The sequence below is a fragment of the Bombus pyrosoma genome, linkage group LG2 (genome assembly GCF_014825855.1).
Source record: "Bombus pyrosoma isolate SC7728 linkage group LG2, ASM1482585v1, whole genome shotgun sequence".
NCBI classification, from domain to species: domain Eukaryota; kingdom Metazoa; phylum Arthropoda; class Insecta; order Hymenoptera; family Apidae; genus Bombus; species Bombus pyrosoma.
In genome coordinates, this window is record NC_057771.1 from 6,701,963 (window position 1) to 6,717,525 (window position 15,563).

Sequence of the window (15,563 nt, forward strand, 5' to 3'; positions counted from 1 at the left end):
ATATATAGAAATTAATTAATATTTCTGGATTAAACTTTATATAAAATATAATACAATATGCGTAATTTTATATATAATTTATATTTGATATTTCTGAATGCATATATCTTTCTTTTGAAAACAATTAAAATTACACTCGTTTTATTAATTCATTCGCAAAGGTTATTATAGATCTTTAGTAATAAAATATTCTAACATAAAAGTAATGACTAAAATAAGATAAAGGTCAAGTTGTTTTATATATTATCTTTTATAATAAATTGTATAATGACTTAAAATGTAATATAAATGTACGTATATAACGAATATTTGTTGAAAAAATGATTTAGATACTTAGTAAAAATATATATTTTTATACACATGATTGCGTACAATGTCTGTTTTTCAATATGATGTACATTTCATACTGACAAATATGTACAACAAATTAAAGCTACATAATGCACTGTATTTTATAACAAATAACACATAATATTAAAAGAAGATGCTAGATTATTAAAAATAGTATAATATAAAGTAATATTTCCTGATTAGTTATTTAATTTGTGGATGTAAAAAGTTTGAAATACATTCCTTACTACAAAATATCTTTTTCTCTTTAACTGCGAATCTGCCATTTAACAAATTTTTATTACAGATATAACAACGGAAACATGCTTCTGTTGCGTGAAAATTTAAATCTTTAACAGCAACACCTTGTTGATCTGCAGCAATTACTTTCTCACACATGTTACACGTTTTTGCATATGTTTTTTGATAACACAAGAGACATAATGGACGATCATTTTCTGTGATGTACTGTTTCCCAGCCAATGGAACATCACAATCCCAACAGCAAAAATGTTTTACATGATAATTATGTCCTTCTGCGACAGTATACTCTCGCACAAAAATAAGCTGAAAAATATAAGATAATATAAAATTTATTATTATGAAATAGAGATGAAATTTTTTGGAAACCTTTTTAAATATGTTGTATATACCTCATCACAAGCAAAACATCTAGGAATTCCTAAAAGTGTTGCTAAATCTCTGCCACAGTATAATTTGTTTTTATAATAAAAGTATACCAAATCTACTAATAATTCGTTACACATACTACACATGAAACACCCTGGATGCCATACTGCATTTTTAGCTTTGTCCGTAATTACCGCAACGTCACCAACATGGAACCCTTCTTCGCATTTATGGCACTTTTGTGATTTAGAATCTATTGTTAATTCCTCCATGACACTCTTAAGATGTGTTATATTTGGAACATGATGTTCCAATTGTTTTGCTGCAGAATTAGTTTCATAAGGAAAAATCTGATTTTCCAATTTCTCGGAATGAAGGGTGGTGGATGGTGTTGTAAAACTATTTACTGTTGCTTGATAATTATTAATATCTAAGATCTGTGGATACATTTGTGATGATGACGCTGGTGAAGGAAATGAATTTTCCACTACTTTTGAAGGAGTTTGTGATTTACTTTCTGTTAGATTTTCTATGTTGAAACCTGTAGAATGCAAAGGATCAGATTTAACTAAGTTTGAATTGGTTTTCATTATTTCCATTTCTGTTTTTATTGGTCCAGAATTATGAACATCCTTTTTTACTTTTTGAATTTTATCCTTTGATGGAATTAACATTCCAGGATATTTTACACTATTAATAGTAACTGTTTTATCAGTTCCTTTATTTGTGTTTGTGGGAATATTTTCATTTTGTAATCCAAAAGCAGTATTTCTACATAGTGAGTTGTTTGAATCTAAACTTCTTGTGAAACTGGGAATATTGGATAGTACCTGCCCTTGATTTTCTTGATTACTATACTTATTTGTGAGCTTTTCGCGTATATACATTAGACCCTTTTCGTCTAGTGTACTTCTAACTATATCATTTGCATGCACTGTACTAGGTGGTAGCAAAGCATCTGCTAATAGAGCTTCTACAATATCACCATTATCATTTATTGGTTTTGAATGTATCAGAGAGGTGGATGGATTTTTTAGTACATCTTTGTATACTTCTTTGTGATATCTTGATGGAGTACAAAGTGATGTCACTTCAGAATTAACATTTGTGACTGCTGCATCATTTAAATACTTCAAGTTTTCAGTTGTTGGCACATCTTTTGCAATATCTTGACTATTACTTTTATTAATTTCATCACCTTTATTGATTATATTATATTTTTCAAAAATTGGGATATTTTTAATATTACTACTGTTACTTGTATCTAAAGGAGTAGAAAAGTTATGTACATTTAAATTTTCATATAAATTCTTCTTAGGTGAACTTTTTGGAGCGAAACTGCTTGGTGTACGTAATTGAACAAAGCTTGGTGGCACATTAAGTTTATTTTGTGGACTATGATGTTGCAGATCTGTTGCATTTGCAGGTGTTATTAATGATCCATCAAATGGACGAGCACTTAATATCTATAGTAAATAATATATATATATATATGATATATTAATAAATAAATAAATATATTATTAGATCTAATTTATATATAATCAAATTTAATTGGTGATTAAATTTCTAATATATAATAATATCTTACCTTTGTCACTGTTCCTTGTCCAACATATTTTTTTATGTTTTCTAAATACCTCTCAAATTGTTTTTTCTCTTGATCACTTAACTTATCACAAGTTTTATAATCTATGTCATGAAGAGGTAACTGTTTTTGTAATAATTGTCTCCTCAGAGCTGCACCAGGAGATCCCTTAATGGGTAATTTTTCCATAGGTAAGGCTTTCATATAGTCTACAGCAAGTTCTTTTGTTGTATCTGGTGGCACCCATTCAAATGCTTCTTCTGCATGTTCTTTTCCACTGTTTATATGTAATACTAAAAAATTTAATAAAAAGGTATTATATTGTATATATATTGTGTATATTATCTTAATTTAGTGGTATTTACATATTGATTTTTTCTTATATTTTCTTGAGGTCCCAAACAACAAATCAAATTGTGGAAAATCGTCATCATCAACATCATGATCATCTTTACTGCATTTACAATTTTTACAAATTTTTCTCCAAAAATGTAAATCCAAACCTGGACATGCAGCTTTACAAAGAACACAAGGTGCTCCTGCCCCAGCCTCATGTGCCAATCGAGGCTGAATAAAATGATTACAAGGATTTAGAAATTTCAAAAGCAATTAATTTTATCAATAACCTCTAGAGGATTAAAAATTGTATGTCATTATAACTGATAAATTCAAATAAAATTTTCTACGGTTGTATATTATTTTTAGTTTACTAAATGTACTTAATGATTAAATTGTTTCGAATTATATATTAATAATAATAAAATGAATAATAAATGTAAACAGATATCACATTACAAAGGAAAACGAAAAAATATATCTCTAAGTATACTCTAAAATCGCTTCTTTAAATTCTCACTTTTCTTTTCCGATTTTCCAATTCTAGCAACCATTTCGGACGATCATTTACATCTGTATCATTCATTTCTAGTTAATTTCTTATCTTTTATTATAAAAATTGAAATTATATTTGTTACACCCAGTTGACACTTGCACAAACGTGTGACTCATCACTATGCCACATTAAAGCAGTGCTTATGTCCCCCCTTCTACTATACTCGATAAGCGGGGCCCACTCACATAATGAAATCTTCCTTCAAAAAGATTTCACATATACATACACTATATATCATACATTTTCACAATACTCAGAATACTTCACATATTCAATTCAGAGTTCAGTGTTATCTTATTATGTAGGAAAAGATATATATTAATATTTTTTATTTATCTAACGTGTGTAATATTTGGTATAAATTATTTTTTTCAGTTTTATAAAAAATTTTTATTGTAAAGAAAATTAAAATATACTTATTTTAACAGAGAAGATTTGTTATAATTTGAGTAGTACTATCAATAAATAAACTATACATGAAAATAATATAAATGTTTGAAGAATTCTATAATATATACATGCTTCTTTATCTGTATACTGAATATATACAAAAAAGGCTCATTTGAATATAACTTCAGCATGTATTGTTTACCTTTTGCTATATCTATTAAATTTTTCAATCAGTTCCAAAAGCGGTATCAAATTCTTCTTGTGAAATCTGAAATAATTACTCTTTAAAAATATATATATGAGCATTTATTTTTTAAGAAAATTTTCATTTCAGAAATTATATTAAACGTACCTTTTTCTTTTTTAACTTTTTAATTAATGCTATGTCTTTTGCTAAATCTTTGATATCTTGTTCATTCATCTTTCTTTTTCGCTTTTTTGTTGAGTTTCCTGACATCTTCTGCTTCATCTGTTTCTCTTTCCTTTTTTTACGGTTTTCTTGCTTTTCCATTTTCTTTTTTTTATTTTCAGACCATGGTTCAGTTTGTTTACATTTACGTTTCTGTGCCTTAGGCCATACTCCGGTGTCTCGAAAAATCTTTAATTTTTCTAAACGACTTTTTTCTTTTTGTTTATCTGAATATGTAATTGAATTGATATCAGTATCTTCTTCTTGAAAATTTGACATATCTTTTCCTTTAAGTTCTGGCATACGAGGCATTCGTAATAACCCAAAACCCATTGCAAGCTTTCCTAGATCAATATCTTTCAATCTTAATATTAAATTACATTCATGCTTATTGTATGCCTGGACATATGATACAAATGCTCTGTTGGCCTTGTCAAAAAGAGAGCGATCTTGTTTTTGTAAATTTCTCATACACATTAAACACTTTTTGTATGAAATAATGGATGGATCTAAAACTATTTGCTGTAGATCTACTTTTTGATTTCTTTTAATAAATTCTACGTATGCATCTTCTGTTTTTAAGAGAAATAACAATGCATTTCCTTCGTTACCTATTCTAGCAGTTCTACCACATCTAGAGCAAATGATTAGTAAGTTACAACAAGATTATAAATAATAAGAAATTTTAAAGTTAGATTTACTCTTACCTATGAACAAAACTACTTGCTGAACATGGAGGATCATACTGTAATACCCAATCAACTTCTGAAATGTCAATACCACGAGCCATTACATCTGTACAAATTAAAATCCCACTTTCAACAGATCGAAAATCGTTGAATACTTTGTACCGCTTGTTTTTCATTTTGCCATGAATTGCAAATACTTGAATAGTCGGCAACATTCTAAAACCAAAACACATTATAAGATGTATCTTAACAGAAATGTACCTAAATGGTTTATAATATAACTTACGTTTGTGTAACATGACTAAAATAATCAACACAAGCACAAGTAGATAAAAAAATCATATATTTTAAATTAGTCCCTTTACGCTGAATAAAATCTATCATTATAGATAATTTATATTCAGCATTTACAATGACATAATTATTTATTAAATTCGAAGGTGTAGAAATATTTGGTTTTTCTTTAACAGTTATCAGAGCTGGGTTTCTAAGTCCAGCTCTTATTAACTGCTGCAATTCCTTTGTTTGAGTTGCAGAAAATAAACCCGTTCTTCTGAGACGTGGTAAATAAGATAATATTGTATCTAACGTTGCAGAAAAACCTAGATCTAATAGTCTGTCAGCTTCATCTAAGATCAGTACTTCCTATAAGTAACATTGCTAACAATTAATTTAAACAAAATATTACTATAAAAATATATTTTACATTTAAATGTTAGTTACCAAAGATTTTACATATGCTGTCAAGTTTATACTTTTACAATTAGACAACATATCTTCTAATCGACCAGGTGTGGCCACAATAATATTTGCTCCAGCCTTAAGTCTATCTGCATCTTCTGCAATTGTTGTACCACCAACAAGTAATACTTGTTTTAAATCTGGTATATTGTCCAGAAACTTTTGTAAAACTTCATTTATTTGGATAGCCAATTCTCTTGTAGGACTGATTATTATTGCTCCAATTTCTATAGGTTTCCATTTCTCATTTCTTTTCTGTTTTAAATTTAAGTAAATAATGATTATCTTTTTATCCAAAATATATAAATATGTATTAAACAAAAATAATCACAGGTTGTAGATTTCATATGATACCTGTAATATCTCTAAGAGTGGAACTAAAAACGCAATTGTTTTTCCACTCCCTGTTACTGCTTCTGCAGCAACATCTTTTCCTTTTAGTAGTAATGGTATGGAAGCTGCCTGTGTATAATTTAAAAAAAATTTCAAATTTACAAAATTTGTAACTATTTTAAACTATAAATATTATTTTATCAAAGTATTCAAATATAAAATTTTTCATAACTTTATAATTTTCATTGCTATAATTTACCTGCACGGGTGTCATATAAGGAAAGTTCAACTTTTCAATGGTTTTTAATACAGAATCACTTAAAGGCAACTCTAATTCTTTCCAATTTTGTGTTTTCATTATGAATTGTAATATTTTAAGTGAAAGTAAGTTAAAAAATTAAAAAATATATAATTTTAACGTTATTTTTTTTCGAACATAATTTAATAGAGTTTTATAGGTTATGTTGAACATGCCATTACTACTAGCATAGATTACAATGTAAATCAGATTGTAGATGATTTATACGTACATATAGAATACCTTAATAACCTATTCGTAGATTTTTCAAATATCATTTATATAAAACAATTTTTAGTTTTAGCATATATTTAATATTTTTGAAATGTGTTTATTGTGAGATGTGGAAACTTTATATTAAATTAAATGTAAAATGTAACTACAAAAGGAAAGAGATATAAATAAAACGTATTCAACAAGTTTTCGTGATTAAAATTTAGATCTTAAAACATTTTACAGGAAGTTAAAAATAAATAAACCATCATGTACAAATTGGCTTTTAACGCATTGAGTTTATTTTGATGTTTTTTTTTAAATCTCTTCCATATAAAATTTGTGTCTAACGATGCCACACATTCAACTATCTTTCAGATAAGGATCGTCCTTGCCTTTATTTCTTTTATGTACACGACTAGGTCTAAGGCCGTAATTCAATTTGTTTTTTTCAATGCCATACTATTTGACAGTATTTGTTTATACATAAGAGGTACACAATATATTTAATTGTTATAACAGTTTTAGATATTCGACGCAATAAATTCTTCAATCTAGTGGACAATAAAATATTGTTACCTTTTTGAAAATTTCTTCAATACTTTCTTTAATTTATAATTCATGTTATCTATAATAAAAAGTAATGCTCATTTATAAAGACATTATATAGATTACGTAATACTTATCTAAATTAAGCTTGAGAAAAAGAAAATTTAATTTAAAAATTGAATATAATCAATGCAATGTTTCTTGTATCATTTTTAAATCTATTTCTACTGCTTTTATCTACTTTGGTTTTTATCTATCTTAATATGATTATAAGATCGATAAATATTACTGTAAACATGTTATTGAATAAAAAAAGGATATCGAAATTTTATATTTTAAATCACTAAACAAAAACTAATACATTTGTACCTCTTTATATATGCAGATGGTTTTTTTTCACGACAGGATCGTCTGTCGGGTCGCTTTAAACGTTACTTGTCAGATCCTTTTTCGCTTATACATTTTTTCTAATTAGATTTATTCTTTGCTTTGAGGATCTTATGTATTAGCATCTCATAACAAAATCCGTCATCAACAAATCGCAAAATTTGAAAGTTGACTTCAATTATTTCAGTATCATGTCATTTAATTTTGTACAATTAAACGCAATTTGACGAAATTTTGAAGAATTATATCGACCTGTTCCTGTGCTTCTTATCCACTGCAGCAAGATATCAAATACGAAAGCGCGAGCAGAAAAATATGTCATATGTTCTATTTTTTACATTATACCAATAATTATTTTGTGTAAAAAAAAGGTTTACTCGCGTGATGTTCACAATTACTCCGTTTTTGAATACTCAAATCTCCGAAGATACATTCACTACCAGACTATTGGATAGCTCTTTGTATCAACCTTACAGGTTGAATCTCGGTTTATTGAATGTTTACAAAGTAGTGTGAGCTATGATAATTAAAAGTGAAATTTCTTTAATTTTAATATTTCTTGCAGTATTTTATAGTCACAGTCCCTCATTTCTTTCATTTCCTAATATAATGCGTAGGCACCACCTACCAATATAATTTTGAAATTGTTTGCTTGCCAATTTTCTTTTTCCATTTCATATATTTCTATAAATTAATCTCCAAGATTATGTTTCTTTTTTGTTGTAACATTTAAATTAATAATATAGTAGTACACCGTGGTAAATTGTATACTGAAATCTGTTTCATATGATTAAGATTTAAATACAATTTGAGGGACTAAATGTCATTGTGGGTCCTCTGTAATTAACTAACCCACTTCAAAGTCACTTTCAAGATGATCAGCACTTCATTTTAGATAATTACTATTTCATAAATTTTTCTTTTTTGTAAAAGTGGTTGATTATTACCTGAATTAAATAAAACGCATACTATTTTTGTTTTGAGTTTGGAATGATATTGCTGTTATTAGTAGAGAAAAGAAAGAAGAGTGAAACTTATAAAATTGCTTATACATATATCGACGCATAGAACAAGCAAGAAAGTCATTTTAAGTGCCTAACGCCATCATGAAAGTAACTTAAATTTATAAACTTTATTCTACCTCTGCAGAATACTAGTAGTTTTTTCTTCCTTCATTCACTTCTGATTGCAGCTACTGATTGTGCGGCAAAATCACTGGTATAGTTTGCTGCGCTCCTGGAGGTGGTTGCGGCGGTATGTATTGCATGTGCTGCGGTGGTATCGGTATATGAGGAGGAATTATAGGACACATTATTGGATAACTTGGAGCATGGCCTTGAGGAGGTGGTGGAGGATATGTGGGTTGTGGAGTACCAGGAGGATTGTAAGTGCCTGGTGTGTGTGGTGGATTAGGATTAGCTGGAGAGGGAGTTTGACTTGGTGGTTGTTGAGCAACATGAGGGTGTGGATGTGTATGTGGACCCATGTACTGGATACCAGGAGCCTGTGGTCCTGGTGAGTCATGATGATGATAAGGTGTTGCCATATGTGGCGGTGGTGGTGGTGCCTGAACCATGCGTACCATCTGTTGATATGCTGGTTGAGTAGGATAAGGCACCTGGAATGGCGGATGTAGAGGTGCTGGTGCCATTAAAGGCTGTCCAGTTGCCGCTACTACTTGCATCTGAGAGGCTATATCTTGAGCACGATGTTGCGCATGCATTACTGGTACTGAAATAAGCAGAATAACATGCAATTTTATGATTATCTCGAAAGAGATCTATGTTTTTGGAAAAAAAATTGAATATAAAACATTTATTAATAAATAGAATATTGGAAATAAGATGCAGATACCTAGATACTGACCCTTCCGGAACCTTGTCACAGGTTGAGTCGGTGGCTGACTAAACGCAGTTGGTGGTTGGCTAGTCATTACATATGCTGGCATGACTACAGTCGTAGGCATAGTTGCTCCAGTATATTGAGGTGTTTGTGGTGTGTGTGGTCTACTTGGTGTTGGTGTACTTGGAGATCGCTGAAGATATAATATTTATATTATAATTCAATATTACATTATCGCTAATTTCTAATCTAATAAATGGTAGCTTACCGGCGTGAAAGCTTTAGTATTTGGATTGAATTCTTTAGCATTTGGGTTTAAAGTTGATTTTTTAAAAGCCGTCGTTATTTTATCGGCAGTAGCTTCTTGTGGGGCTTGGGTTACAGGGGGGGTGTTTGTAGAAGTTTGTTGTTGTTGTGATTGGGGAGGACTTGTAGATCGTAATGGTAATGGACCTGGTGGTGGTTTACTAGTGACCACAGTTTCTTCTGGAACAGTTTGATTTTGATGTGATTGCTGTTGTTGTTGCTGCTGTTGTGGAGGGTTTGGATGCTGTTGCTGTTGTTGCTGTTGCGGTTGCTGTTGCGACGATTGTGACGTTGTGTGCTGATGTGATGACTGATGATGTGTCTGAGTAATTTGAGGTGAAGTATGAGTATCTTGCTGATGTTGGTGTTGTTGTTGCTTTCTGGTAACAGGTGGTGTATCTTGTGCTGGTGTTTCTGCTAATTTGAACTCTGATGCAAATTGCCTCAATTCTGAATGTTGTTCTTCTCTACTACGTGGTGTTGGTACCTTTAACAATATATACGTTCCATAATTTTATACACATAAAGTAGCTTAAATATAATTTATAGAAAAAGTATTACTTTTCTGTGATCTGATTTATGGGGAACTATCTCACATCGTTGTCCTTCAACAGAATTTTGTTGTTGTAATTGACCATGCTGTTGATGCGATGACTGCTGCTGTTGATGAGGAGTAGTAACATTCGTTTGTGGGAATGGTGCTGGTGGTGCTTTATCTGCTTGATACACTTGTTGTCTGCCGGGCCGTTCACGCTTTTCTGTATTTATTTTGGATGATGATGTTTGTTGTTGCTGTGGTGGAAAACTGACTTGTGGTACAGAAGGTGTTGCCTGAGATTGTGGTTGTGATTGTTGAATCACAGGTACTACAAATATAAATTTGTTTAAAAGAAAATGTACGAATTATTTTTATGTTTCTATATTTTATTGTTATGCATGTAATTAGTACCTGGTGGTGGTGGTTGTGTTGCTGGTGTAGGCACAAATGGTGGCGGAGGGTTGTTATATGTAACCACTAGTCCCAGGCTTATTGATACTGGATGTTGTACTGAAGGATGAGCACTTTGCATCCCAATAGGAAGATTCGAATTTGGAATGCTCACATTTACGTTGGACGGAGATTGTTGATTAAAGACATTTTTATTAGTGGTTGCAGGTCCTGGTGAAGGTGGTGGTTCACTAGATCTCATCAGCTTTGCACTATTTCCATTTTTCTTCTTCAGTGGAGGTGGAATATATTTACCTTCAGTAGGTCTCACCTAAAATTATGTAAAATTAGTAGAAGATAAATAATTTCACACTTTTTAAATATAACTATAACAGTAGCAAGAAACTGCACCACAGCTGCAAATCTTTCTTCTTCATCGCCATTTTCCAGCTCTAATCTTGCTTTGTAATTTGGTTGTGACTCTATTTCATTTGCAATTTCTGCAGCCTTTTGTTCTTGTTCTTTGTAATCTTTTGTATCTTTTCTCTGAAGTGGTAATGTATAAGCAGCCAAAGTTGGTTCATATGTTGTTTGAACACCATACTTTTGTTCATTTTTGCGAAACATATCATTAGCATCCCATCCATTCTAAAGTTAATTTTATATGTATACATGAATACATTACTTATGTATGTATTTAGATTCTTTTTATTATTATAAATATTATGTACTTACTGTTGTACCATCCAATTTTAAGTCATCTCCATTCATAGTAGCAGGAGGAGCATCCCAAGGTTCCAATTCTTTCTCACCAACTACACCATTATATTTACTAATAGCATTGTCTGTTCTAAACGAATCGCGTATAGCATAATCTAAATCAACATCCTTGGCAGACATAGTAATAATATCTTGTGGTTTAAAAATTAATTTCTCTACTACACTTTCTACGCTGAATTTTCCTGTAACTTCTACACGATGTGCCATTTCTAAGACAACATCAAATTGGCTTGAGAAAGTACGAAAAATACCTTCATACATTGAACCATTTAATGTCTGAATCTGCGATAATACAAATATATTACAATAAATATGGAAAGAGCTTACAAAATTTATATTTTATATGTTTTATTAATGAAGAAAGTCAGAAAAAAATATTGTCTTTGTTTATTCTTATCAAATAACTCTATTACCTGTACCACATTGCCTACATGACTGGTTATGGCATGCATAAAATGGGCATTATTATATACCCCTTCAGCAGCAACACATCTTTCTTGTGGACCACGAGCACGTGGTGATCTGAAAATAAAATCATATTTATAAATCCAATATTGTCTTTAAATATCAAGAAACGAAAAAGTTTAGTAGTTGAACATTTAAAATTTGTTCAGTTTGAGAGGGATAAAGAAGGATATGGAAGATATATAATGAAACAAAAGAAAAAGATACCTGTTTGTGTTTGTACGATTCTTTCTTTTGCTATTCATTTTGCCACTCGACGAGGATTCTTCGCCAGTGGTTGGTGGAATTCTGCCGCCGGTTTGTTGCGGACCTTCTCGTTTCCTAGTGGGGACCGGAATTTTGACTAATTTCCCGGTGACTATTTAATGTTAAAAAATATGTTCGATCGAATATCCCAACGCAGGGAGGTATTAACGATTTTTTTCTCCTTCAACGAACTCCTCGTTAGATATTTAAAATTTCAATTTCAAATATTTTTCGACCCCAAAATGATTGACAGGAGGTATTAGCTACAACTACCAACATTCACGATCGGTTTTCGAATCACAATCGTTTATAGGTTATGCTCCAATTGCTATCTAAACACTCGTTCGCGAAAGCCTAACGCGTGCGTGACTTTCGGATTTTGACAGACACAAGAGTGTAAGCAAAGAAAGCAGGAACACTTTGTATTCAAAGAGACGTACAGGGGAACACGGTCTGCTCGACACACGATATCTTGCTAATGCGTGACGTAACTCCGTTCTCTTTACGCAGGAAATCACCTTTATGGAATTTTTGCGCTGACGGAGTTAAGAAACGAACAACGGTAGCCCTAAATAATGATTTCGGCCACGAAATTGTATTTCTATTTAATTAATCAACATGTGGTAAACGATAAAACTTAGCACAAGTCGCCTGATCAACCTGATCCCGGTGACTGTCAAATACAATCGCCACCTAGTGAGAAGTTAATGCAAATTCTGCTAAAGATCATTTGCAATGCTCTTTCTTAAAGAACCTATTTTCATTGAGACTTCCTTTTCTGGTGAAAATGCAACTTTAATAATTATTACTTATAGTAACCCATATATATTTAGGAAGGATTTTGTTATTGAAGATTATTCGAAAACTTGTCTTATTTGAAAAATTGAATTATATTTTTCAAAATATTCTATAACATATTTATATTTCAGTCGGTCTAAAAAAGAAATTGATGTGTTATATATCCAATAATTTCATTTTAAACTTCGATCAACTTGTCCATGCGCATCTCTATTTCTCTCATCTCTGATTCTCGTTATAAACTGTATGCAATTTTCGAATAATATTCTTCGTTCTATCGGAAATAAAATCGTCCACTTGACCCAAGATATGTACGCCTTGAATTATCCATTCAAATCCCTTATTTATCTCTTTCTCTCTATCAGTATGGTCAGTTGAACGGCTCGATAAGACATTTGAAATTTCGGATGAGGCACTTTGTTCCCTCGCAAATATTTTCTCTATACCCATCATTATCATCTGGTGGACAATTCAATAATGATATACACCTCTGAATAATTTATAATCAAGGTATAGTGTTACTTACCAAAAATATTGCAAAAAGAAGTAATAAGGACGTTTTCATTTTTTTTCAAATCAATTATATGTGTAATTATATGTACAAAAATAGTATCAAAGATCAATAGTACTAAAAATGTTGATGAACAAAAAGTGAATGAGATTGTATTCTCAATGCAATCTACTTAGTTAACGTTCTTGCAGTTATTTAATATATGCCAGTCTCTTGATGAATTTATTTCTCTTATCCATATATTTTTCATCGGATGGTATTTGCTGACGTTAAATAAATGGTTTATATGTTTAATATTAAGCAATGCATTATTTCAAATGATTAAGCAATTTCTTCTGTAAGCACAATCATTATGTCACAATCGATCGTCGTATCCTTTCAAAAGTTGGTTGAATAATACATACATTTTTGTTCTTCTTACATTCATATATATATATATATATATATATATATATATATATATATATATATATATATTATTATTATTATTATTCTTATACTTGTCAAAATATTAATTGATGAAACGATACAGTGGAAGAATGACGAAATTTCAATTAATTTAACTTATTAGCTTGCCTGTATTTAACTTACAATATAATACAAAATAATTGAGAGTGAATAAAAATAAACCTATCTGTAGCGAAATTGTAAGAAAATACATTTTTCACAGAGTTAGTTATTGAAAAATTTTGTTGAAATTCTTCTCTTTCTTCATGTAGTTAATACATTTTCAAGCCTGAGGAAGTTTGGCTGTTCAGCTTTTCTGAGCTGCGGCAGCCTGAAGTTGATTGTTTAGATTTTGCGTTGCTTCTACGGCAATGTCAACAGCCTGTTTCGTGAATTTCGCAAGATCTTCCTGGATTTTTCCAGAATGTTGGCCCAGAGATTTAGCGGCTTTGTCGGATTCCTTGAGTACGGTTTGAACTCCTTCTTGGAATTTAGTTTGCAATTCATTGACTTGTTGCTGAGCGTTCGGAATTCCACTATTAATATCTTCGACGACTTTGTTAAGCTTGACCTTAACGCCGTCCCATAGTCTTTCCAATTCTGGTGTCTTAGTCTTGACCTAAACAAACGTAAACAATATTTGAATTCAAATTACACTTTTTTTAAGTCTAATTCACAAATTTTATTTACTTTTTTTATATCCTTGTCTTTCTCAAAACGATACAATTAAAAAATATTGTTTCATAGAAACTAAGTTTCTAAACATATTAAATCAAGTTCAGTTAACTAAATAGTTAATTATTACCTCTTCAGTAATGTTTTTCATGTAACTTTGGATATTGGTAATGAAGTTGGTGCTCTGTTCCTTGACAGTTTTTACAATAGTCTCTTGATCGGGGATATTCCATTGTTCCTGAATTTGTTTGGCTAAATTGTTGATGTTCGTTTGAGCCTGATTGATAAGTTCGGTCAGTTGAACTTCAGTAGATCCCTGAGAATTGGTAGTACTGGACGGAGCAACTTTAGCTTCCGAGACCAGTGCAACAGCTAAGATGATCGTGAAAATGGTTTTCATTTTTCTCGGATTCACTGTAAATCAACTAGAAAGTAACTGATGTGTTGGCTACACGAGCTACTGCTTTTATAGGCAATTCTTATCAAGGGTGCACGAGGGCAAGCCAATTATCTCATTAAGACGATGATGAATTGTGATTTTAACATTCCTCTTTAGACGCTTTCGGAAGAAAGTCTTGAGAATTTTTCTCGATAACTATTAACTCCATTCAGTTTTTCAATGATTTATTCAAAAGATAATAACGAAAAGAATTTGATTGCAACTTAATATTTACTAAAGATATTATCTGAAAATAGGTTAATACGCTTTTATGAATAAATATTTTATAACATTAGCGCGTAAGATTGGGATGGATAATTCAATTTAATTTTGTTTTTTCTTCATCAAGTAAGAACATGGTTAAGTAAATGTTGCGATATATTCGTTAAGTTATGATAAGTGATTATATATTTTTTCTTTCTCTCTCCGATAGTCGATTTTATATTGATATTCTCGAGTTAAAGTTCAAAATAAAAACGAAGTTTCATGAATTTCAAGGCATTGCATTTCTCTCTGCGGAGACGTTACATTATCTTAGCAATTAAATAGGATTGAAATTCACAAAAATATCAAAACTACCAAATTTACATTTATATTAGCTTATATATCTTCTTCCAACCATTATTATCACGAACATAAGTATTATGTTCAGGAATTTGATATTCAAAAATATTTCC

At 30.7% G+C, this 15,563-nt stretch overlaps 4 protein-coding genes across 6 annotated transcripts; all 4 read right to left on the reverse strand.

Annotated features, from left to right (window-relative positions):
* Positions 1–326: 326 nt before the first annotated feature.
* LOC122577647 (testin) lies at positions 327–3,689 on the reverse strand. 2 transcript variants are annotated; one of them, XM_043749082.1, is made up of 5 exons: positions 3,405–3,689; positions 2,914–3,115; positions 2,552–2,841; positions 984–2,426; positions 327–897 (listed from the first exon to the last, which is right to left on the reverse strand). In XM_043749082.1, the coding sequence occupies exons 1-5, from the start codon at positions 3,468–3,470 to the stop codon at positions 535–537; spliced, it is 2,364 nt and encodes a 787-aa protein (XP_043605017.1). In that variant the 5' UTR covers positions 3,471–3,689; the 3' UTR covers positions 327–534. The 2 variants fall into 2 exon arrangements, with proteins under 2 accessions (XP_043605017.1, XP_043605018.1); XM_043749083.1 differs by having other exon boundaries at positions 2,914–3,176.
* Positions 3,690–3,815: 126 nt separating this feature from the next.
* On the reverse strand, positions 3,816–6,646 carry LOC122577648 (ATP-dependent RNA helicase DDX55). Its single transcript, XM_043749084.1, has 7 exons — positions 6,262–6,646; positions 6,024–6,131; positions 5,652–5,924; positions 5,215–5,573; positions 4,947–5,144; positions 4,183–4,873; positions 3,816–4,098 (listed from the first exon to the last, which is right to left on the reverse strand). The coding sequence occupies exons 1-7, from the start codon at positions 6,358–6,360 to the stop codon at positions 4,057–4,059; spliced, it is 1,770 nt and encodes a 589-aa protein (XP_043605019.1). The 5' UTR covers positions 6,361–6,646; the 3' UTR covers positions 3,816–4,056.
* A 146-nt stretch (positions 6,647–6,792) lies between these two features.
* Positions 6,793–12,715, reverse strand: LOC122577646 (ataxin-2 homolog). 2 transcript variants are annotated; one of them, XM_043749081.1, is made up of 9 exons: positions 11,978–12,715; positions 11,719–11,827; positions 11,261–11,587; positions 10,937–11,173; positions 10,547–10,856; positions 10,159–10,463; positions 9,560–10,084; positions 9,316–9,484; positions 6,793–9,180 (listed from the first exon to the last, which is right to left on the reverse strand). In XM_043749081.1, exons 1-9 carry the CDS (start codon positions 12,013–12,015, stop codon positions 8,642–8,644), a joined length of 2,559 nt encoding a protein of 852 aa, XP_043605016.1. In that variant the 5' UTR covers positions 12,016–12,715; the 3' UTR covers positions 6,793–8,641. The 2 variants fall into 2 exon arrangements, with proteins under 2 accessions (XP_043605016.1, XP_043605015.1); XM_043749080.1 differs by having other exon boundaries at positions 9,304–9,484.
* A 1,168-nt stretch (positions 12,716–13,883) lies between these two features.
* Positions 13,884–14,888, reverse strand: LOC122577658. Its single transcript, XM_043749099.1, has 2 exons — positions 14,578–14,888; positions 13,884–14,391 (listed from the first exon to the last, which is right to left on the reverse strand). Exons 1-2 carry the CDS (start codon positions 14,845–14,847, stop codon positions 14,080–14,082), a joined length of 582 nt encoding a protein of 193 aa, XP_043605034.1. The 5' UTR covers positions 14,848–14,888; the 3' UTR covers positions 13,884–14,079.
* Between the last annotated feature and the right edge of the window lie 675 nt (positions 14,889–15,563).